Raw genomic sequence first — 24,865 nt, 5'->3', positions numbered from 1 at the left:
ATTTCCTGCCGAAGGAGGAAAAGGTGTTGGTGTTTATAAAACTTGTCAAACTGTGATAACCTGTGACCGGGAAGATCAGTTTACTGATCGGGAATGAACAGATGAATTAAGTAAATTTGTCGTGAGTATATTTCTTAAATCACTAAGCTTTACTGGTGTAATGTATTACAAAACATTACAATGTCGAGCACCACTTGGGCTCTTTTCTTTGTGTGAGAAAAAGAGCAATAAATGCGGCACTCACCAACGCTTGATGCACATAGAAACTTTATTCCATCATACGGTCAGTGTACAGATGTAGAAGGACAAACAGGCAAACTTTTTGTATGTTAAACTTTTTTTTCCCCTTACTTTTTTGTATGTTGCTTTCTGTCAGGAGTTCTTATGCTACAACCTGATATAGATTCATACAATAACTAATCTGTTATAGCCTTCAAGGCTTGGCTATGCACTTAACAATGATGTAAAAAAAAAAGTCTCAATTTGCAGTAAAATTTTTAAGATTTTAATTTGCCATTTGTTGGATGAGAGTCAATAGGCTGTCATACACTTTAGACTAGGATTTTCAAACATGCAGCCTGCAGATCGACCACATACAGCATCTAAAACTGCCATCTGCGGACCATAAGACACTGGAGCTCCTGACTGGGGTGAGGCCAGCACTGGGCATCCAGAGTGCAAGACCTAGATTTTTCAGGTCTCAAAGCAACGGCCTCCCCTAACTACATCTGCATCCTTAAAATGCAGATGCAATGCAGTAGAATGGCGGAGCAGGGTCTATATCTGCTACCTATCAGCCACCACGATGCAATCCCCGCACTGGCTGTTGCAATGATATTATTATTGCATATATATTATATATATTGCATATATATTATTGCATCTGCCTAGGGATGCAACAGCTCTCAACAATGGAGTGGCACTAGGTGACTATAGTTTGTATTTTCTGTTCGGCCATCGGAAACTATCGAAGCCCTAATACAGTATAGGGGCACAGGGGGGACTACTGCCATACAGGGGGCTCTGGGAAAATTACTGTAACTAATTGAGTAACAATAAATTTGTATTGTATCGATTTTGCAAGGGTGATAATGTTATAATAATATGTTTTCCATGTGCGGTCCATTTACCTGGCCAAGTTTGAAACTCCTACTGAAATCAGAGGTTTTAGTTGACATTTCCCCAATGTGAATGGGGAACCTTTCGACTGCCTCTTAAAAAAAAAAAAAAAAAAGGGTGAAATCCTATTTATCGTGGGATATACAGCGGGGACAGAGTGTACAGTATGGCGGCTTTCGGCTACCAGAGGGAGCTCACCACAGCGCACACGTACAGCACAGCAGGGACAGCGTAAGGTATGGCGGCTTCCAGCCACCAGGGGGAGCTCACAACTGCACACTTATACAGCACAGCAGTGACAGAGTACGGTATGGCAGATTCCAGCCACCAGGGTGAGCTCACCACAGCACACTCATACAGCACAGTAGGGACAGTGTATGGTACGGCAGCAGATGAAGGGATAGCAGTAGACTGTGTGCAGCTCTACATCTGGAGGTAGGGGACAATAGGGATGGTGGCAAATGACGGGCCTCTATTTCTAGGTCTTACTTCCGGGGGAAGGCCTTTTATTTAGCAATTCAGCCAAACCTCTACTATGTCTTATATTTAGGGGAAACAGGGTATTATTACATGCTCCCATTTAGTTTCCATACCTGAGGTCTGGTGTCTTACCCCTTAAAACACAAATTCTGAAAAATACCCATTTGACCGTCTTACACCTTTTCCAAATATCAATGATTTACATATATATATATATATATATATATATAATTTATTTATTTTTTTAATTTATTTAATTTTTTAAAATAAAAATTCCTGTACAATGCGTGGAGGAATGAAGTCTTTATTGCAGACTAATTTGCAGTACTAATTCAGGAAGGTAGTGAGTGATCTCTGCAGCCAGACACGGGAGATGAGGTCTTACTGGTAACTACATCTTAACACTGACAGTATTTGGCAGCAAGCAATTGGTTAAACGTCCTCGGAAAGCATCACAAGAAATGCACAAGAAAAAAAGATACCGTTCCTCTAATTTAACAGAAAGCAGAAGTCTATATTTTTTATTACCTATGACAACATAATGTTATAAATCCAGCTGTTTCCCATTCACAGGTCTATAAATAATAAACATGCTGCCAGTCAGTGGGGCTCTGGAGCAGCAGATAGGACGCCGAGCTGGATCACAGCAAAGACGGCTCACTCATTTGGTTTTGCTTATTCTTCCTCCTCACCGGAGAAATGCGGAACAGACTTCTTGGCTACAACGTTGTCCAGCCTCTGTCCCTGTAGGTATGGATTCACCATCTGTAAGAGGGAAAGGTGGGTGGTGAGAGGGTAGATGGAGACAAGTGTGTATGTCATGGATACTAGAGAAAATAACACTAGCAATTAATGGGTCTTTAATAGGTACATTTTTCTTTTTTCACATTAAAGAGAAACTGACAGCATGGATGCACATATATCCGTGCTGCCCGTCTTCATTTGCCAATCATGCAAGCAGTGCATAAGTACCTTCCGCGCTGCTCTGTGATCTGGTGTTTTGCCAAAAAACGTTCTTAAAGGGGTTATCCAGCAAAAAAAAAATTCTTTCAAATCAACTGGTTTCAGAAAGTTATATAGATTTGTAATTTACATCTATTTAAAAATCTCAAGTAGAGATGAGCGAACCGGGTTCGAGTCGATCCAAACCCGAACGTTCGGCATTTGATTAGCTGGGGCTGCTGAACTTGGATAAAGCTCTAAGGTTGTCTGGAAAACATGGATACAGCCAATGACTATATCCATGATTTCCACATAGCCTTAGGGCTTTATCCAAGTTCAGCAGCCACCGCTAATCAAATGCCGAAAGTTCGGGTTCGGATGGACTCGAGCATGCTAGAGGTTCGCTCATCTCTAATCTCAAGTCTTCCCATAATTATTAGCTTATCAAGGAAGTGGTGTTTTCTTTCCAGTCTGACACAGTGCTCTCTGCTGCCTCCTCTGTCCGAGACACAAACTGTCCAGAGCAGGAGAGGTTTTCTATGGGGATTTGCTCCTGCTCTGGACAGTTCCTGTCTCGGACAGAGGTGGCAGCAGAGAGCACTGTGTCAGACTGGAAAGTATACACTAGTTCCTGCAGGACATACAGCAGCTGATAAGTATGGGAAGACTCGACATTTTCAAATAGACGTAAATTACAAATCTAAATGACTTCCAAAAACCAGTTGATTTGAAATATATATATATATATATATATATATATATATATATATATAGAATATTGTTCCATAGGCTGTTTATATTAGCAGTAACAGCAGAAATGAAAGGGCAGAGCTATTGGCGGGGGTCTCAGTAGCCAGACCCCAACCGATGCAAACTTCTGACGTGTCGCTATGACATGTCAGAAGTTTTTTTTAAATGATAGTTACATTTTAAATAATAGTGGGGGAGATTTATCAAACATAGTGTAAAGTGAAGCTGGCTCAGTTACCCCTAGCAACCAATCAGATTCCACCTTTCATTCCTCACAGGTTCTTTGAAAAATGAAGGGTGGAATCTGATTGGTTGCTAGGGGCAACTGAGCCGGTTTTACTTTACACCATGTTTGATAAGTCTCCCCCAGTGTGTAAAAAATTCCTTCTGTTCCACCCTTTCCTTTGTAGATTCCATATTCCATGTTCCATTTCCCAGTATTGCCAAGTCTTTATTCATGGGAACATAGGCTGTCCAAGAACGGTTATGAGATATGAACTCAGCAGTATACAAACACAACATAAAACACAAAAATTCTTACCCTCTTTTTCCTCTGGGAGGTGCCTTTCATCTTCTCATAAAGTAGTTTTTTATTCTGCACAATGGATAAAAGAAGAGATCACTATACTAAGAGTCACATTTTATTATATTGCAAAAAATCGGCCGTCATCCATGATAAAGACAAGCACAAATAACAAATACTATTCCAGAAATCTTAAATTAGCTAAAAGCTTTAGAAGTTGGTTTTTCTGCCCCTTCTGCAAATATCAGTGCGGGGAGATGCAGGTAATGCTGGGCAGTACAGTGTCATTGCCAAGCCTTAAAGGGAACCCATCACCATGAAAATGCTACCTAAGCTATCAGCATCATGTTATAGAGTAGAAGGAGCTGAGCAGATTGATATATATGTTTGTGGGAAAAGATTCAGTATAACTTGTAATTTATAGATTGAAATCTCTGATATTTCCAGTCCATTGAGTGACACCGCCCACTGGACTCCTAACACAGAATGAGCAGGGATTTCACTCAACATGGTACAAGTTATGCAGAATCTTTTCCCACACACATATGTATAAATCGTCTCAGCTCCTCCTGCTCTATAACTCGATGGTGATGGATTGGATAGCATTGTCTTGGTGACGGGTTCCCTTTAAAGAGGTTTGCTAGGAAAAATTAACATGTAAGAGATTGCGGGGGGTTTGACCTCTCTACCCCCAACGACCCCGGGCCCCCGGGTTCTTTGTTATGAATAGAGCCAGGGGTACAGCACATGACCTGCGGCTCTATTCATTGCTGTGGAGCCGCCAGAAAGAGCTGAGTAAGCCGGAAGAGTGCTTACTCGATACAGAGATCAGCAGGGGGTACGGAGGTTGGGCTCCCCGCAATCTCTTACGTCCCCTATCATGTGGATAGGGAAAAGTATTCTCTCTCATTATACCCCCCCACCCCCAGACTGATTGGACTGGAGCCAGTCTTCCTGATCTGATCGATTTGCTCTTTTTAATCTGGATCTAGTCTGAGATCTGGGGATACTTTCAATAATTTAACATCATTAAAAAATGCTCACGACAATTTTCCCTTTAAGCATAGAGGTTATTTTTTTGGCCTTAGGGATTTACATCTGTGTGTTGCTTGTCGTCATGTCTGGACTCCAAGATTATACAGAAGAAATAGGGGGTTTTCCACACGTACAAAGACTAGAAAAAGTGATAGAGATTTTACAATAAGTGACACCAGACTTTTCCCTTTATAGTACTGCTGGATAGCCAGGCTGAGTAATACTGCCTGTATGTGCTTAAAGGGAATGTATCATCGAAAATTACCTATTGTTTGAATCAAGTTTCTGTGCTAAACTTATACAGATTTTTTTAAAAAAATTTTCAAATTTTCCATTTTACTATTCATATTTTAAAATAATCCTGAATTTAGCATTTTTTCATTCAGGCCACTAGTCCATTCTGGTCCTTAGGAAACCTTATAGTTAAAACCATAAGCGTAGCACCTGGCAGCCGGGTGCCTGTCAACCCGATAGTGTCCTGCTCTTTAACCCATTCTGTGCAGCAGCATGAGTAATTAAGCTCTACATCACTTACCTGCTGCGGCACAGAAAGGGTTAAAATGCAGTACACTACATTTATGTCTTAGCTCCTGCACTGCCATCCTCCGCACTGGATTCCACACATATATTTAATTGTTTATTTTTTGAAAGTCTAATTGTGAATCCCCCCCCCCCAAAGTTTGAATTAATTCAATTAATCATCCAGCCCTACTTTGACATGACATGGTGTGTGTAATAGCGTGGAACGTGGAGCAAGCAAGCGCTCATCTGGCTGGTCGCCCTGTGTAATAGGGGCTTTGGATTAACTCCTGCAGAAAATCTACGGGACCATCCCCTGTCGCAAGGACAAGTAAGGCATGCTTCTCTCTTCTCCGTGTTCTAGCGATTGGTGGGGATCTAAATTGACCAATCTACAAGTGTCTACGACAATTGAAAAGTTTTTGAAGTGACAGGTTAATACGTGATCAGTGAGGATCTGATCACCGGAAAGGGAGCACTGTTTTCCAGACATGGTGGGTCTTTTGTACAACTAAACAGCTGAACTCCACTACCAATTCCATTCATTCAGCAGATTGGAAAAAGTTGACCACCCCATGGCCTTTCCTATAGATATTAAATAGATTCAATTATTATATTTTCAAGCTAATTTCAGGTGAATGGAAAGAAATTATAGCGTTACGGTAGTATAAAATAACTAGAAACGTACCCACTTGTTCACTCCAGGATAGTTGTGTTCCGGGTCATACAGATTTTGGTGAAGTTGGTACTCTTTGCTGAACTGGGCTGTGTCTGGGGTATCTGCCAGGCAACCTTCACCTATTTTCCAAAGGAAAAAAAAAAAGTGTAATAAAATTGGAACAATTAAATTTCCCTGTAGTTGGCCATTTAGAGTGCTGCATTCATGTGAGCACACAGACCGTAATGAATGTTACATAGTTAATAAGGTTGGAAAAAAAGAGTCAAATTCAATCTATAACCCTACTGTGTTGATCCAGAGGAAGGCAAAAATCCTCATGAAGCAAATGCCAACTGCCCAAATGTCAATTCTTTGAGCGGAAAGCCGCGGAGGGGCCCTATACAGAACATTGAGACAGTAAGCCAGGCGGGATTCCGAGTTGAGTCCATGGTGGGGATTCCGCTTGGAATTTCTGCCTGTTTTGTGCAGTGTGAACGCAGCCTTAGGGAGTATGTTCCCCTGAAGGGGTATAACAACATTTAGTTAGGTGGTAGGTGTCAAAGTAACATCCACATAAATGGGAGTACCAATGGTTTTCCAGGATAACATTACACTGCCTCCCCAGCTTGGCTTTTTCCCATAATGCACGCTGGTGCCATCTCTTCCTCTGGCTGAAAAGGTTTTCTAGCCTCCACAATTTCTTCAAAGTAATTTTGTTCATTCTTAAAGGGGAACTGCTGACAGCTCCCTATTACACATGGGACATTGAGGATGAAGGTATGTCTCTTACCGTGCAGTTTTAATGTAGTCCTCTGTCCAGTAAGGCCGCTTGGAGCAGTGCCCCATCCCCACAGCACTGATCCACCACCCCGCAGTCCGCCCATTCAAATGATTATTACTGGGGGGGACTGGCGGGGGGTGGGCCAGATCAGTACTCTAGGGGTGGGCAGTGCTGCAAACAGCCTTACCAGGCAGAGGACTACATTAAAGGGGAACTCCAGTTAGAGGTAAAAAAAAAAATGAAACTTCTGCAGAAGCATAACGCATTACTTACCTGTCTATCCCAGTTTTGAAACTACCAAAAATCCATTTGTTTGGGGGGGGTTTTGCTCTGTTTTGTGTTTCTGTTCTTTCTGGTTTGGCATTTCCCAGAATGCAATGCTTTCCCTCATGTGATCATCACAGATCCCACCCATTACAATCAGTAAAATTAGTGCTGCACCTGCTTCTAGCCGGTTAGAGATGGTGAATCACTCGGGATTGGAGGATCCAGACCCGCCTCCTGTGACATCACGCCCTGCCCCCTGTCTGCATCATCAGCAAACACACACACAATGTGAGACAGAGGCATGGAAGATTTGTCCCCTAGGGGGGATAGCAGAAGGAGCAGGAGACAATGTGAATTGGCACAGGGGCCTTTTTTTTCCACCTTCTGGATTTCTATCCAGAAATCAGATAATCTTTCTGTGTAAATGGACCCTAACCGATTAACGATTTGAAATAAGATTGTTTATCGTTAACCTGAAATCGGTCACCTTATTACACAGAACAATAATAGTTAGTAACGAGCGTTACACTGATCGTAGCTACGATCATTTACTCCATCTGATCCCAGCAGAAGAAGGAACGTTGTGCAATTAGACCAAATAATTAATGAACGAATGTGGAATTACAGCCAATGATTTTAGGGTCTCAATCAACAATCAACGACACACAATCGATTTTTCGATCATTATTATTCAATAATTCCAACACACCAACAACGGACTCTTCACTTGTTACCTAATGTATCCCGTCTTTTATCAAGCACCATTTTCCTAAGAACATCATTGTTATTTTTAGTATTATGTCTGACACATTGCACTGAAAAATAGTGAATTTGCTTCCCATTTGGTTTCTCTTATTCTATCAGACTTGTTCAATAAGAAATCATCTATATTTCATGGCGTTATATTTTTTCCAGTCTTACATCTTTTATTTAATACTGTCATAGAACCTACCCACCCTGCAACCCCAATAGCATTTTTACCAGTCTATGATTTCATGGATCCCTTCCTCTACAGCCATAGTCTCATACTGGGGGAGGATGGATGACCTTGTCTGCGTCTGTGGTGGTCACTTATTTACCAAGCACACTTTCACTCCGTGCCTTTGGCAAAATGTTAATGGTTACGGGTCCATTTAATGACTTGTTCATTTACTCACAGACAAAGGGACGCCACTGAGCGAGTACATGAGGAGGAGGAAAGTGAGAAGGCTTGGACACAGCAGGTGAATGTCAGAGTGGGATAGAGAAAATAGTTTGTCTATTTTGGATGTTAATTCATGGTGATCCTTACTGGGATAAACATAGCTATTAATGCCAGGCATACAGTGTACTATAAAGCCCCCATAGAGATATGCTTCCATATATCTATATACTTGACAATAGATCATAAAACCCATTCACACTGGCCATAAAGGGGCTCATCGCTTTGGGCAATACCGATTTGTTATAAGGGTCCATATGTTGTAACCCTCCACTGATCAGTTGTAATCTGTAGGTACACTTGGCAATAAGGGTTCAGTTTCCCTGTAGCGCCACCACAGGGAAAATTAAGTATTACACAAGGTGCTTATTCAGATCAATGGTCTGTCTGTGTAATCTACCCCACTCCGGCCAAGAGATGAGGATCCTGAAGAGAAGACCCCCATTTGTTAGCTCAGAATTCCTTAAAAACATATATAAAATAGTTGGGTTTTTTTAATCTGAAAAATCCCTTTAAGTAGTCATACCGGGAAGGTGGACAGATTTTTGAATTGTTGGGACTATTTTTGGGCTAAACTAAAGAAAAGAAAAAATTATGGATTCATATCAATGAGAACTTTAAATATGTCTCAAGGTCATAACACAAAATGGTACATTAGATACTTAGGCTATTAGATTTCTTTATATGTGTATAACTATATATTGATTAAGGCTATGTTAGTCTAAGTACTTATAAGAGCTGACAACGGTCTTTGTTGTGAAACAATTATGTTCATGATGATTAATTCTGCCCATTGATATAACAACGGCCATTGTTAGCGATTATCAGTATGTAGTGGGTACATAGCATTAATTCAATATTAAAAATCACAATGAAAATAAAGGAGTTATACCTGTTTTACCAACAGGACATGGGTTGGGAGGGTTTGGATATCCTTGATCTTCCCGGAAGTCTTTGGGAATGTTGTCCCCTGTTAGTTCTGCTACAATGTTTGGTATATTACCATATGGTCCCAAGTGCTGCAGTCCCTCATGGGCGCCACCTATAGGAAAAGCAAAATATAATTTGCATGTTAAAGTAATTATATCAACGGATATTCAACAAATTCAACAATACAATAGAGCTATGGATGATACCATTTTGCCCATCTATAGTTCCATAAATCTTTAGTAAATATTACAAGACTCTATTTTTATCTGTTTTATTGTTTAATGTAGTGTTTATTAGCATCTAAATGATCATATTAACCATAGTTTATAAGTAGAGATGAGCGAACCGGGTTCGGGTTCGAGTCGATCCGAACCCGAACATTCAGTATTTGATTAGCTGGGGCTGCTGAACTTGGATAAAGCTCTAAGGTTGTCTGGAAAACATGGATACAGCCAATGACTATATCCATGTTTTCCACATAGCCTTAGGGCTTTATCCAACTTCAGCAGCCACCGCTAATCAAATGCCGAAAGTTCGGGTTCGGATCGACTCGAGCATGCTCCAGGTTCGCTCATCTCTATTTATAAGGTCATATAAGGCTGCAGCCACACTAGCTGCTAAACACGTACATCCGAAACAAAGCCTGCACGCATTGGCCCCCATAACATTGCTGATAACCCACTGAAAAACGCATGCAGATTTTTTTGGTCATAGCCGAGAAGAGATTAGAGTAAAAATAAGAATGCTTTCAACAATAAATGCATTGAAGCCTATCTGCTAGTAACAAAAATTTAAGATACCTCAGGGAGAAAAAATACGTTTTAAACAGTCGGGGAATATTCACAACATGACCGATCAGGAGAATGCGTTGGGAGAAGTATGAGCTTAGTAATGCAGGTCTATGAGGATGTCCAGGCCTCAGACACAGAGCAGGGAGAGGGGCACACGGTAGCACGGTCGTCTCCCTGCTGCTTCTAATGATTCCTTGGACATTTATTATCGAAAGTTCCTCCTCCGAAATGGCTTTGTTTGTTTTTTTTAGCTCATTCATATACAGAATTTCTAACATGATCCTAGACAGGGGAGTAACTACCACTTTAGCAGTCATAGCGGCTGCTATGGGGCCCGCTTCTGCTATACACTGGGCTCCCTGAATTGTCACCATCTGCAGCACCAGGTGGCCAAGCAGGGCTACTGGGATCTGCAAATGTCCCTTTAACTGGAATTACTCCTTAGGGGAAATCAAACGTTTGCTATGGGGCCCAGTCATTTCTAGTTACGCCCCTGATCCTAGCCCTGGCTTGAATGCCTACATACAACAGATGAATAGAAATTGGGATACCCAAGTTATATAGTAGTTCTACAACCAACATGAAATGCAATATATAGCTATAGAACATTTCTAATATCCATTGCTGTCGGCAATGCAGAAGGAAAATGATTATCAGTTTAAAGAATTACTAATAATTCCCATCCTGGCAGTAGAGTCTCTATGGCTGCTCATTCTGGTTATACAAGTTTCTTGGAAGTCAGGATGAAGTGACAGAATTCCATAAATAGAAAAGCAACAGTCTCCTTGTATGAGCGATGCTTGCTGATCAATATGCAGCGCGCCACTTGTAAGCAGTTTGTTTTACAATGTGTCATTTCTGATACATGGATCCCCCTCGTGCTCACATCACAGACCCTGTGGCACCGCGAGCCGCCCATAAAGAAAACAGAGGTACTTAGCAGGCTCCAGGGTGCTAACACATATCTAGTTAAAGTTTAACCAAGTGACAGCATTCCTTCCACTGAGAAAACACATCTCTCTAAGCACTTGGAAATATAAGACAGCGGGGCTTAGATGAGCCTGGACTCTGTGTTGTAGCTAAGGAACCGCTGCAAAGTCAATTCCTACTTTTACTGCAAATAGGAAAGGTCACTGCAGTGGGTCACAGGGAGATGATGATGATGGTGGTGGTGGTGGTTGTTTACGGTCAGAATATTTTAAAGGTATATAAAGAGAATGCACAGCATGCCCACAAGCAGAAATGCCTTGGTTTCTTTTAAATAAAGTTTATGAGATTGTGATATTATTACCCTCTGGCATAGCTATGGAGGCAGAACACGCAACTGCTATGGGGCCCCTGCGACCCACAACTGCCCCACCCCATACACATACCCGGACAAGAGAACACTCTTTCGGAGGACAAACGTTTCTCTCCTGCCTGCTCACACACAAAGGTCCCCAGTCTCTGGAGGAAGCTGCAGGGATCATGGGATCAGGTGATGACGTTGCTGCCGGTGTCGGAACTGCACAGCTCCAGAATCCTCAGCGACCCTCCTCCTCCTCAGACCAGGGATCTGTGTGTGAGTGGCCGGGAGGGGAGTGTGTGTGTCCAGGCTGAGTGGGGGAGGAGTTGCCTCCTCTTCTTAGTGATGCGTTGCCAGAGATTGTCGGGGGGGGGGGGGGGGGGGGGGGGGGGTCATAAAGTATGCATGGGACCCTATGAATCCTAGCTACACCTCTGTCAATACCATACACAGATTTGGACCCCCAACTATATATTTGCTTATCATACAGATTGGCCATCAATATCAACAACTTGGAAACCGTTTTTAGGATGCTCTACAAATTAAAAAAACTTAAATAGCATGTGTCCCCTACATTTTCTTTTACTCATTAGAATCAGATATTAAAACTTGTTCTTTGATTCTAATCTGTTTCTATTTTCTGACTTTCATTTTTTTTTTTCTTATTTCACTTTTTGTATATTGTCATGGGGGCTGCTATCTTACCTGAGCTGTTTTTAACAGCATTTAGTGACATGCTTTACAGCAAGACTAATGGACATAGACTACAATAGACAGTCCCCTTGAGATGAATGAAAAACATTATTGAGCACGCTCTGTGACCTTTTAAAAGGTCATTCCAGAGGGAGCTGCTATTGTCTTGTATTGATGCGATCTACCTACTGGTGTCACATGATGCTGAAATGCTGTACAGATCACTTTACAACTACCCCTCCTCTTCTCACTACCTTTTCCATCCCAAAAAATGGCATGTAAAATATTTGTAAGTATCTGATGGACTCAAGGTTACATGTATATAAAAGGAATCTTCCGGATTACATTAGATCTGCTACCTTAATTGATAAGGTTGGAGGCCCTCCCTTTTTTTTTATCCATTTGGAAGCATGTGGGTTAATACCCCCAGAATACCCCTTTAAGGGGTGGAGCATGAGAATTATTCCTGTAGAATAGAATCTAAATGTCATGATTACCAAAGTGTGTAGTCTATTAATGGGCAGCATGATAGCTCAGGGGGTATCTGCTCTGCCTCTCATGCTGTAGACCCAGGTTCAAATCCCATAAGATCACTTTATCACTTGCATCTCGGCTGTAATCCCCCTACAGCTGAGAATTCAAATAGGTGAAAAAATGCCACATTTTTGCATAACCAGCTGCCCCACCAGACAGCTGTGCTATATGTATGTACAGTATATGGCGTCCCGACCCAACAGGGACATTGAGCTACTATTCCACGTAGCCAGCAGAGGGGATTGAACCAAGGACTCCAGCACCACTGCTGCTCAGCCTCCAGGCCCTTTACCCCCTGAGCCAGCTCCTGCTCTGAGATACAAGGGAAGGTTTGTCAATGTCATTATCGAGATGGAGGTGAACAGGCCCAAGGCTCCCGGCCCGAAAAAAATGGAAAAAATGGATTTCCTTGTAGCTGACATGGAAAAACTAGATCGTAAAGGCAGGATTAGAACCCTGGTCTCCTACACACATATCATGTATGCTAGCTGTTCATTGTACTGTGCCACAGCCACAACTGGGAATAATGGTGATATTTCTCAATGTCATCCATCAAAAACACGAAAAAAGGGATCCAGAACAATGATCTGACCATCCAAGGGATAGACCCATCCATGGTGGGGAAAACTGAGAGAAATGAAAAATAAAGATAATACTAAGGTCCATCAGATGTCTTCAAGGATCTCCAACTCAGTCCATGGAGGACTGAGTCGGAGATCCTTGAAGACAACTGATGGAGCTCCTTGCAGAAACTTCAAGAACAACTGTCCTTCCTCAACGGCTGAGAAGCCGGTACTAAGTGTAAACCAGGACATTAACATTGAGTCTTATACATCTTACCCCCCAGCCATGGCTTAGTAGTCAACACTGTAAGAAATATTATGATTATTGCTGGGAGCGATTTCAGAAAAGTCAAAGGGTGGGATTAGAACCCACAGCCCTGGTGATGAGGATGGGGGTCAGGGGCTAAAGCCAACCCTTCAAGCCACAGCCATCTTGGATGGTTGCTTGTGTGTTACACACTGGTACAATCATACAAGTTCATAACATGAGAATAAAGAGATCTCAGGGGATCAGAACCCAGAGACCCATCAATAAGTGTGAGAATGAAAGGCTACTACAAACCCCTCAAGCCACAGCCACTATGGATGGCTACTTGTGTGTTACACACTGGTATAATCATACAAGTTCATAACATGAGACTAAAGAGATCACAGGGGATTAGAACCCCCATCTAAGATGATGGTCAATGGCTGTGCACAGACATCATATATGGAGTCCAAACCCAACCTTGAGCACAAGGGTTTGATCCAAGCACTCCAGCACCTCTGCTCAGCCTCCTGGCCCTCTACCCCCTAAGCCAGCTCCTGCTCTGAGATATAAGTCAAGGTTTGTGAAGGTCATTATCAAGATGGAGGAAACCAGGTCCAAGACTTACAGCAACAATAAATGTAGTTCCTTGGAGGTCACAAAAAAATAAACAAGAGAAGAAAGCAGGATTAGAACCCCACTCTACCACATACATCCCAACATCACATAGGAGCTGCTCATGGCACTGCACCATAGCCAGATATGAGAACCACAGGAAACACAAGTGACCAATCAATGACCACATCATCACACCAGTAGAGGGCAGTGTGTCACTCCATAGCAGGATTAAAGCAATCACCAAGAGGCCTCCATACTCCAACAGAAGCTAGGTTTCTCGTTCACGACACCACTGCAAGTGAAGTTGATGGTGGCCACTGTCGATGGAAGGACATGTAAGTCCCTGGAAATGGTCAGGTACAGACAAAAGGGTGTAATATAGGTGCCCCCTGTGTCTGGATGGTGGGCACATAAACTTTGGGAGCTGCTTGTGCTTGTCTTCAGATGTTCTAGTGGTCCGTCTGGACTATCCAAAGCCTGTTTGCCGTGTGGGTCCTCCTGTGACCACTGCTTTCAACACCTCCTACAAGCTTGGTCAGAACGGCCTAGCTGGCAAGTAATTCATTGAAATGGCCGTCCTTCTTCCTCCTGTAAGGAACTTGTAACTTCTTATCGTTTGCTCAATTACATGGAACGATAATCGTTACTTATGATCGTTCTTGCGGTCGTCTTGTTGTCGCTACTGCGAACGACCCAACGATTTCTTATTCAATGCAAACGATCAACGATAAAAATAGGTCCAAACTCTATCTAATGACTAACGATTTCTTGTTGGTCGTTTAATCGTTGTCTGCTATTACACTAAACAACTATCGTCCAAATCTAAACGATCGAACGATAATCGTCCCGTGTATTAAGGCCCTTACCTTCAGTCTGATTCAGACTTTATTAGCAGAGCACTGATCTAAGGGTCCGTTTACACAGAAAGATTATCTGACAGATTATCTGCCAAAGATTTGAAGCCAAAGCCAGGAATGGATTTGAAAAGAGGAGAAATCTCAGGCTTTCCTTTATGATCTGATCTCTGTTTAAAGTCTATTCCTGGCTTTGGCTTCATATCTTTGGCAGATAATCTGTCAGATAATCTTTCTGCGTAAATGGACCCTAACTGATTAATGCTTATCATAGTATGGATAGGTATAAGCAATCTAATGATTGCATATTATAGTCCCCTAGGGAAACTTAAATAGTGTGAATAAAAAAAGTTTTTGAAAGTACAAAAAAAAACCCTTTCCTAACAAAAGTTTAAATGATCCTCCTTTTTCAATTTACAGTTTTAAATTTTATTGAAATAGACCATCTTTGCTCCAGCATGGTGACCGGCCCTCATACTACAGATATAGAAGCTAGAATATGATTTTTTTTGTTCCTAAAAATTGGAAATTTTTAAAGTTTACTTTAATAAAGTGCAAAAAGTATATATATTGGACCTTACTGTAATCGTACTGACCTACAGAATCAAGATAACATATCAGTTTTATTGCAGTTAACAATGAAGGAACAAAGTCCCTTAAAGGGGTACTCCAGCAAAAAAGAAATCTTTCAAATTAACTGCTGCAAGAAAGTGCCAGAGATTTGTAATTTACATCTATTAAAAAATCGTAGGTCTTCCAGAACTTATCAGCTGCTATGTGTCCTGCAGGAAGTTGTGTATTCTGCCCAGTCTGGAGAGCACATGTGTTCTATAGGGATTGTCTACTGCTCTTGACAGTTCCTGTCCCTGGCAGGGGTGGCAGCAGAGAGCATTGTGTTAGACTTGAAAGAATACACCATCTCCTGTAGGACATACAGCAGCTGATAAGTACTGGAAATCTGTGTAACTCTTTGACACCATAGATCTAAAAGACTTTTTTTTTTTTTTTTTTTTTGCTGGAGTACCCTTTAATAGTTCAGTTTCAGCATATATATATATATATATATATATATATATATATATATATATATATATATATATTTCTATTTTGCAGTATGTTTTATGATTAAATAAAGATATGACTCTTTGAATGCGAGAAGTTACAAATTTGCCAAAAATCTCATACAGGGGAAGGGGTTAAGGCTCCAGGCTACAAAAAAAAAATGCAATTGGCAACATCTGTTGCCCTAGTCATTCATATTATTGACTCCTAATCTATAAAGAGTCTGCAGCTCCACCTTGTGTGGAAAGGTGGGTACTACAGCCTGTCCAATGCATATGATAACAGTTAATGAGATATCTTTGTTGATCATATGCAAATGCCTTTCCTGCGTGATGGTGAATAATACAAAGCAGACGGATTCCCATTCCTATGCATTTCATCAAAACACTATGTCATGTAAGGAGTGGGGGCCTGTGTATATAAACCTTTCCCTCCCATGTCTGCAATGATTTGCAGACCCCAGGAGATAAGAAGGGATCAGAGGGTCCCTCACGCACAGGATTTTTTACAGTAGAGTCAAGGTCGCTTGGTTTCCAGGAATCCGATTCATCAGGTCCTCTTGATTTCATCCCTTAGATCATGGCATAGGAAAGTTCATTAATGTTAACATTTCAAGTTTAGACTATATGTCATAGTCAGACAGCCAAGCCCTTCAAAGGCAACGGAATTAACATTGGCGGCTACAGGCATGAGGCTTTTCTCCATCATAGGTATTGCCTCCAGGTGAGCATAGCCCCCATTCATATGGCATCTGTATTAGTGCAACATTGCAAGTGGTGGGTTTATCCTGGGTCACTATTATCTGCTAGAAATATAGCTTTTCTATAGATGAAAGTAGGGACCGGCGGCTTAAAGGGAACCGGTCATGTTAAAAATGCATCTAGTCAGCAGATATCATATGATATACTGTATATGTTATAGAGCAAATAAAGCTGAGCACATCTATGTATAGATATGTGTATAATCTCTAATTATTATGAGCCGCATTGTCAAGTGGGTGGTTCTACTCAGCGATGTGTATACAATAAGATGTGTCAATCATTGAGTAGGACCGCCCACTTGACTACTTAGCCTAGAATGAGCATTAGTATAAATGTAAATTATTACGAAAATTTTCTGGCGAAACTACCGGTATATATCAATCTTCTCAGCTCCTCACGCCTGCTGGATACATTTTTAATGCTTAAAGTGGAATGCTGTATGTTTCTGGTACCAAGTTAAAAAGCCACTAGCCGTTCAAAAAAAACTTTTAAGGGTGCCCTCACATGCACTTTTTGTCTGGAGTTTTTCAGGCCAAAAAAACAAAAACAAAAGCCACACGCACAGCAATGGTGTTTTTGAGACAACCAGAAAAATACCATTGAAGTCTATGGGGAAAAAAAAAACGCCAACCCCTCAGCGGGCTGCGTTTTGACAAAACTGCCACAGAACCTCAAAAATGTCAGAAGGGAGAAAATGTCACAAAAAAAAAAAAAAAACACTATGGGGGAAATTTATTAAACTGGTGTAAAATAGGATTGGCTCAGTTGCCCATAGCAACCAATCAGATTCCACCTTTCATTTTCCAAAGAGTCTGTGAGGTATGAAAGGTGGAATCTGATTGGTTGCTAGGGGCAACTGGGCCAGTTTCACTTTACACCATGTTTGATAAATCTCCTCTCATGTGTGTAAGGTAGATCATAAGCTTCCATTGACTTCCAGCCGCTGGTGTTTTTATAGTATTTTAAGGCAGTGTGAGGCCAGCCTAAGGCTTAGTTGTTCTGTGTGTACATGAGGAGTAGTGCCTTTTCTGTCCATTATATAACTTGTATATGGTATTTTCTATCAGAATTTCACAAGATTAATCAGTTATTCCTGAGTTAGTGGGTGGAGACTGGTTGCTATGATGTCTCCCATGTGTTTCATGCATATGGCAAGATCTTATTCATGGCAGCTCATCCCATGCCAAGGCTACCCGATACTTTTTATTGGCAGTCTAGTATACATCATATACAGCAGGGATGGGGAATTTGTGACCCTTTAACTGTTACAAAACTACAATTCCCATCATGCCTGGACAGCCAAAGAGTTAACTTTGGTTGTCCAGGCATGATGGGAATTGTAGTTTTGCAGAAGCTGGAGGGCCATGGTTTCCTCTTCTCTGCTGTGTATAATGGCAACTAGACTGAGTGACAATGAAAAGTATCAGGTAGCCTTGGCATGGGATGAGCTGCCATGAATAAGATCTAGCCATGGACATGAAACACGCCTTTTATGAATATATATATATATATATATATATATATATATATATATATATATATTCTTTTATACTCTTTTTCCACTTTGAAGACTGATATGTCACTAACATGTCCCTGGATGTTATTCTAATGCTGAGGTTTTATGATATATAGAGGAGTAGGATCCTTTACCCTCAATAGCATGTGACCTGATGATGAACATACAGCATATAATACACCATACAAAAGCCGCTATTATGTTATAATGAGTCGGGCTTCCTCTATTATGTACTGGCCATGCGCATTGTGATAACGGAGCTCACCAGTTGTAGTCGGGAACACTAATGGCCGATAATCCAAGTAATTATGTGAGCGACTCAATGACGAGTACTCGTTTTCAGTACGCAGCGACCGACATGTCTAATTACCATCCCGGGGCTAGAGCTCTTTTCTGTAAGTGGAATTGATGGTTGATTTATCATGAAGTTCAGCCCTGTACATGGGAAGTTGCCATTTTCTCAAGTACCCAAATTGGTCCAAACATCTCTCCTTTGTAGAAAGGGCCAACTCTCTAATGCTGGAAAAGACAGCGCAGATACTGTTATAGAGGGCTTTGTTTGCCATCTCCTGTTATGTACCTGACGTCACTGCATTCTGGCTCTGAAAAGCAAGATGAAAAGCAAACAGCAAGTGTTACCAGCCCTCTCCGTGTATGTAGCCCAGTCTCTCACTGTATTTTCAGTGGAACGCTTGTGGCCTTTTGGTGGTTAAAAAAAAAAAAAATATATATATATATATATATATATATATATATATATATATAATGTGAATTATATGTATTACTAGTGAGGAGGCTCCTCTTCTTGCTAGAAAAAATTCTAATTTTAGGCTATGTTCACACTACTGGCCGTAGTTTTTGTGCAGCGGAACACAGCCTATTAAGCAATGGGATCCCGGCCGGAGCGTACACACATCGTATACGCTCCGGCCGGGATCTGTGCGGCCCCGCAAATAACTGACATGTCAGTTTTCTGCGGCCGGAATTCAGTGTGTGCTTCACTGTGTGCTATGGTAAGCTCTGATGCGGGCGCACACTGATGCTCCCGCATCAGAGCTCTGCGGCTGGAAAGATCACCCAGCCGGTAATTAAGTACCGGTACTTAAGAGATGATCCGGCAGGGGGTCACGGAATGGCCGGTCTCATACGTTGTGTGAACATAGCCTTATGGTGCATTCACACCTACAGGATCTGCAGCTGATTTTCTGCAGCAGATTTCATTTAAATAACTGAACACAGCATCAAATCTGCTGCAGATCTGCTGCTGATCCTGTAGGTGTGAACGCACCCTTATATTGTATTTTTATAGATATATTAGCATGATCTGCCGTTAAAGGGGACCACATACCCCACATTTAAATGGATTAGGAGCATAATTCGTTCCGGAAACATTCTTGTGATCCAAATCACTCATATGTCAAAGCAAATTGAAATGCAGCAAATAACTGAAAAGCAAACAATTCGTTCCGCAATCCGAAAATAAGGTAAGTACGGTTCGGTGTATTAATAAAGAACGATCAGAAAGCATAAGTTGCATAGTCAGCACCTCGGGTTGTTAATGTTAGTCCCACACTGTATTGATAGATAGGAAAGAAGCACTTTATAAGCATTTCGCTTTATAAGTGTATATTAGTGATTTGTATAACTTTTGGGGGGCAATAAAATACTTTATTAAAAATTTTTGTCGGACTTCTCCTTTAATCTGGCATAGGAATATACTGCCAATGTCCTATGTATGGTTTAGGAAATCACATGGTCTGCTGGCTCCAGCGTTCCACGGCCATATAAATAAAAATTATGACGTTTTAACCTAAGCGTGTGTGGAAGTTTTTATACTAATCCATGTGTATCAATAAAGAAGCCTGTATCATTCAAGAGAGTTAACCCCTTCAAGACAGAGCCCTTTGATGCACGGATGTCCGGGTCAAATTAATGCAATGTTCCTCCTCGCCTACTAAGACCCATGTCCCTTAAATTTTTCCACCTACAGGGCTGGCTGGGGTGTCATTTTTTGCGCCATGATCTCTAGTTTTTATTAATATCATATTGAGAAAGCAGAAAATTTTTTATAGCTTTTTATTAATTCTTTTTCTGATATATAATTTAAAAAAATCATTAATCCTGGTGTGTTTTTTTTCCCCATTTACGCCGTTCACCGTGGGGGAACAATAATGTTATATTTTAATAAATCGGACAATTCCGCACGCTACGCTATGTAATATGTTTACTTATTTTTAATGTTTTTATATTTTTTTATTTTTATAATGGGCAAGGGGGTATTGAAAACTTTCATTGGGAGGGGGGTTTACAAGAGGTTTTTAATACTTTTAAGAACTTTTTTTCTTACTCTATACATGGATTGCCAATCCGACAGAATGGAGGTAAGAAGCTTACCCGCGCCTTTTGGCACAAACGATCGGGACCCCCGCATCACTTTGCAACAGAAGCTTGTTCTGTCACTGAGTAGCTTAAACGCCACAATCGCTATAGATCGCGGTTAATGAGATGCAGCTGCGGGATCGCAGACGCCTCTCATTACCTCCGGCCCCAGACACACCGATGTGTGCGGGACCGCTCTCACTGCATTGGTCCCGCACACCTCAGAAGCCCCGTCAGTGCAGAAACGTGTATATACATTCCTACTGCATAGGGTATGTGCAGTAGGAACGTATACGTATATAACTCTCATTCCACACACAACCTGCATACCAGACTAGGAGGGCGCTGCGGCATCGTTCACACTCCGAGGCTGAGCTGCTCGCTTCTTCAGGAGGATCTCTGCAGTTCTACAGGGTCCCTGATGCGGACAGGCACGGGAGGAGAGACGAAATGAGTCTGATCACCAGCAGAATTGGTCAGGTAGCAGTGGGTAAAATTAGAGGGTTTTCTACCCAGTACAGTATTAGGATGGGGACACAGTCATGCTTGTATCAAAAAATGTTCCTTGTTTACTGAATTAAACAAGTAGCTAGGTTCGGGTCCAAGGGAATGGGTGCCAGGGTAGGACTTGGTCATGCTTTTCTGATGTGGGACATTTTTAACAAGGTGACACGTCGCTTCATCTTACTGGAAGATCCCATCTGCCCCAGGTAAGACAATCAGCAAATATGTACGTACATGACAATGAATGGTAAGAAACAGTGACTGTCCCTATAAACTGAAGGCTGGAGTAAAGCAATATACACGTATCGCTATGGTGGACTGGCGGATGTGTAAGGTAACATGCACTCGGGTGCTCTTCTCTCCAGAAATGCAGCTCCAGTAGTAAACGTCAACAGAGAAGAAAAATAGAGGAGGGCACTCACCATGTTGTTCAATCCATCTTTATTTCTATTGCAACAAAAAATTAAAAGTCCAGTGTACTCTGCATCGGACGGCTGTACGCGCCAATACCTCCCTGCTGATTGTAACGGAGGTGTTGGCGTGTACAGCCGTCTGATGCAGCCTACAATAGACATAATTTTTTGATGGAAGAAAAATAAAGATGGGTTGAACAACATGGTGTGTGCCCTCCTTTATTTTTTATCTCTGTTGAAACACAAACACCAGTCTGTGTTCCTCCAGCAGTGATTGCAGGGTGTTTGCTCTCTGTTTCTCAACTCACACAAATAAACATTAATTCAGTGAAGCAGAAAACATGATCCATCGGCGGGGACAACCCTTTTACCAATCAGCGGATTTCATACAAAATGCAGGCAGTTTTGCGCATGACATCTGAGGCTATGTTCACACTATGTATATTTCCGGCCGTAGTGCGAACCACAAATATACGCCCGTAGTTTTGAGGTTAATGCGTAAGCTTGAAAGTATACGATATCCAGCCGCACAATGCACACTACGTATGAGCTTACGGCCGGATCGTATACGGCGCTGTGAAAAATGAACAAGACCATTGTTTGGGGCCAGAACTGTTCCAACTCACGGACGTGGATTTCAATGCGCCCCGTACGGAATACTTTTTTCAGCCAAATCGAACTTGATTTTTATATTAAAAAGGTTCTGTGTGGTTTACTGGGCTGGGCGAAGATTTCCAAGTAAATGACCTGCTTCAGACTGCTTCGAAACAAGCTAAAAAGCATAACTATACTACGGGCATATGTTCGCGGTTCGCCCGTATGTTCGCAATTCAGTAGTCTATTTTTCACACGCCGGACATATACGTAGTGTGAACATAGCCTAATAGAGTAAAATGACTGAAAATGATGGCACTTGTAACAGACTTTTATTAGCTATGGTGCTTTAGTGGTATTTACATGTTAAAAAAAGTGGCATGTACTCAGTTACCTTCAATGTTCTGTGGACCTACAATGTTCACCGCCTGGTGTGCCGGGTACTCGACTCTTGGCCTTGCAATCCCCAGCTCCTCCATTACCCCATGAAGCAGCCGCTGGATGTCTGCCTCTGACACCCGATCTGGACTTCGTACACTATGACCAAAAGCTGGGTTCATCAAACAGAGCATTATGGCCAGTATAGGATACGCCAAGGAGATGAAAACATTAGTCTCCATCTTTACCTGGATATAAACAAAAAGGTCCCGTTATATCTCCCTCAATCTCATGATGAGCAAACTTACCCAACCTTCAGGTTAGTCCGGACCCAAATGCTTGGCTGCAGAAGTTGTATGCAGCCATAGGAAGTCCTGGAAAACAGGAATACAGCCATAGGCCATAGGTTGAATCCATGCTTTCCTAGGGCTGCATCCAACTTCCCCAGTTGTTGGTAGTCGAATGCCAACCGTTCAGGTTTGGCCGAACCAGAACATTCAGCAAGTTTGCTCATCTCTACTAAATATGTATACTATAGCCATATATACACCAGCCAGACCACTTCTTGTAGGGCATGGAGGTGGTCAGTAAACTAAACAATAAGTTGACAACAATGAGAGGAAAAGAGCAGCATATCAGGTGGCAAGTTTGCTATATAAAGTAGGGATGGTCCGAACCGAGTTCGGTTTGGGTTCGTATGAACCCAAACTCTCGGTAGTGGTTCCCGCTATCTGCCCGCTCCGTGCAGCGGGTGGATCCAGCGGGAGGACCGCCTGGAAAACTGGGATACAGCCATAGCCATAGGCTGTATCCCACAGCGGGCAGATAGTGGGAATTTGATGCCGAGCGTTCGGGTTCATACGAACCCGAACCTCGGAGGGTTCGGACCATCCCTAAAATAAAGGTATTGGCAGAAATATTTAACTTGAGTTAAACAGTCGAAATGGTAATATTCCTTTATAGGGGTACTCCGGTGAAACAAAATAGACTTTTTTTTAAATAAAAATAAACTTTTTTTTTTTTCTTAATCAACTAGTATCAGAAAGTTATACAGATTTGTAAACTACTTTTATTTAAAAATCTCCAGTCTTCCAGTACTTATCATCTGCTGTATGTCCTGCAGTAAGTGTGGTATTCTTTCCAGTAACTCGCCCTGTTAATCCAACATCTAGCAACTTTGGGTCACTGCACATAGAGCAGCTGATAAGTACTTGAAGGCTTGATCTTTTTAAATAGAAGTAATTTACAAGTCTGTATAACTTTCTTACCCCAGTAGACTAGAAAACAGTTGTTGTTTTTTTTTTTTTTACTATGTATCTTATTGGTTCATTACACATTTACCTGTGGTGTCCCACTCTGGGTGTTCCTATCCTTACACCCTTCCTAAAAGTCTCTACTTATCTGTGATTTTTGCTATAGCTGTTGTGTTACTGAAGATGACCACTAGATGTTGCTATAGTGTGTTACTAAGGTTTAAAACTGCATGGATGAAGTAAACAAAAGGGTTTTGTTTCTGTATGTACCAGATTCTGTAGTCCAGTAGGATTTCTCCTTTCTTCTGCCGGATTCTCTATTTTCTATCCCGTTTCCCTATTGCACTCTTTCCACCCAACCACAGCGCAGCACACACGCTGGTTAGGAAGTTAGTCCAATGGGTGATGGGGAGTCTTAGCTGAGCTTTGGAGGAGAAAGGACGCAGCTCAGATAGCTCTTCTCAGTGGTTGTACCTGGGCCCTCTGCCAGGTCCCCTCTACCAGTTAGTTCTTAGTCAGTGCTCTGTATGGGTAGGACGCAGAACAGACAGTCCAGTAAACGAGCGCTGATCTAGTCGGGCCATGTAGTGCTGGAAAATCAGACTTTCTGGACCACTGGATGTCTGATTAAAGGAATTTTAATACTTTTTTTTTCCTTTTTCTCACTTTCCTTCCATTCTATCTGTAATTAATACACGGGAAGGAACACATATTGGTCTAAGCCATTAGTAATTTCCCCGTCCTTCCACTGGAGAGCAGACCTTGCAATGCATCAAGGCTCAAACTAACTGTATCAGTATAGGCCGGATTTATACATGGCAGACGTATTTGAGATAACGCTATTATGTAATATGATGTTTTTTTATACAACCCCTATTGTACATAACAGATAGATACCATCCTTTTCTAGCCCTTCTTTTTCCCTAACTATCCTCCTAGTAACTAGCAACCTACGTAGTCAGCTCACTATCGCCTATCCTTTCTGAACAAAGGGTTAAATTCAGCTGATTAGTCTCCAGCATCCCTTTAAATACAATGAAATGTAACCACAGAAATCCCCGGCCATACAGTAGGCAATCACGTCCGACCCCCCCCAATCTCACTAGGAGCTTGCTATCTAACCAGAAAGACAAAAGACATCATGTAAATGCATTGAGAAGAGAATCCGACTTACAAACATGGAGGCTGACAGCTGGGAGATGCAGGATCTGAAAG

At 41.8% G+C, this 24,865-nt stretch overlaps 1 protein-coding gene across 2 annotated transcripts; it reads right to left on the bottom strand.

Annotated features, from left to right (window-relative positions):
* Positions 1–250: 250 nt before the first annotated feature.
* Positions 251–24,865, bottom strand: SCG5 (secretogranin V). Of its 2 annotated transcripts, none has more exons than XM_069949461.1 (6): positions 24,825–24,865; positions 22,414–22,645; positions 9,168–9,317; positions 6,057–6,166; positions 3,833–3,886; positions 251–2,364 (listed from the first exon to the last, which is right to left on the bottom strand). In XM_069949461.1, the coding sequence occupies exons 1-6, from the start codon at positions 24,828–24,830 to the stop codon at positions 2,275–2,277; spliced, it is 642 nt and encodes a 213-aa protein (XP_069805562.1). In that variant the 5' UTR covers positions 24,831–24,865; the 3' UTR covers positions 251–2,274. The 2 variants fall into 2 exon arrangements, with proteins under 2 accessions (XP_069805562.1, XP_069805563.1); XM_069949462.1 differs by having other exon boundaries at positions 2,276–2,364; positions 6,061–6,166.

This window comes from Dendropsophus ebraccatus, chromosome 13 (assembly GCF_027789765.1).
Source record: "Dendropsophus ebraccatus isolate aDenEbr1 chromosome 13, aDenEbr1.pat, whole genome shotgun sequence".
Taxonomy (NCBI): Eukaryota; Metazoa; Chordata; class Amphibia; order Anura; family Hylidae; genus Dendropsophus; species Dendropsophus ebraccatus.
This window is presented reverse-complemented; position numbering and strand designations above follow the sequence as displayed.

What these genes read in the sequence shown, in the direction of transcription:
- SCG5 (XM_069949461.1), bottom strand. An exon ending in AGGTCCACAGAACATTGAAG is followed by an intron (nt 9,318 to 22,413) that starts GTAACTGAGTAC and finishes CTTTTCCTATAG; the next exon opens with GTGGCGCCCATGAGGGACTG. An exon ending in CCTCCCAGAGGAAAAAGAGG is followed by an intron (nt 2,365 to 3,832) that starts GTAAGAATTTTT and finishes TCCCTCTTACAG; the next exon opens with ATGGTGAATCCATACCTACA.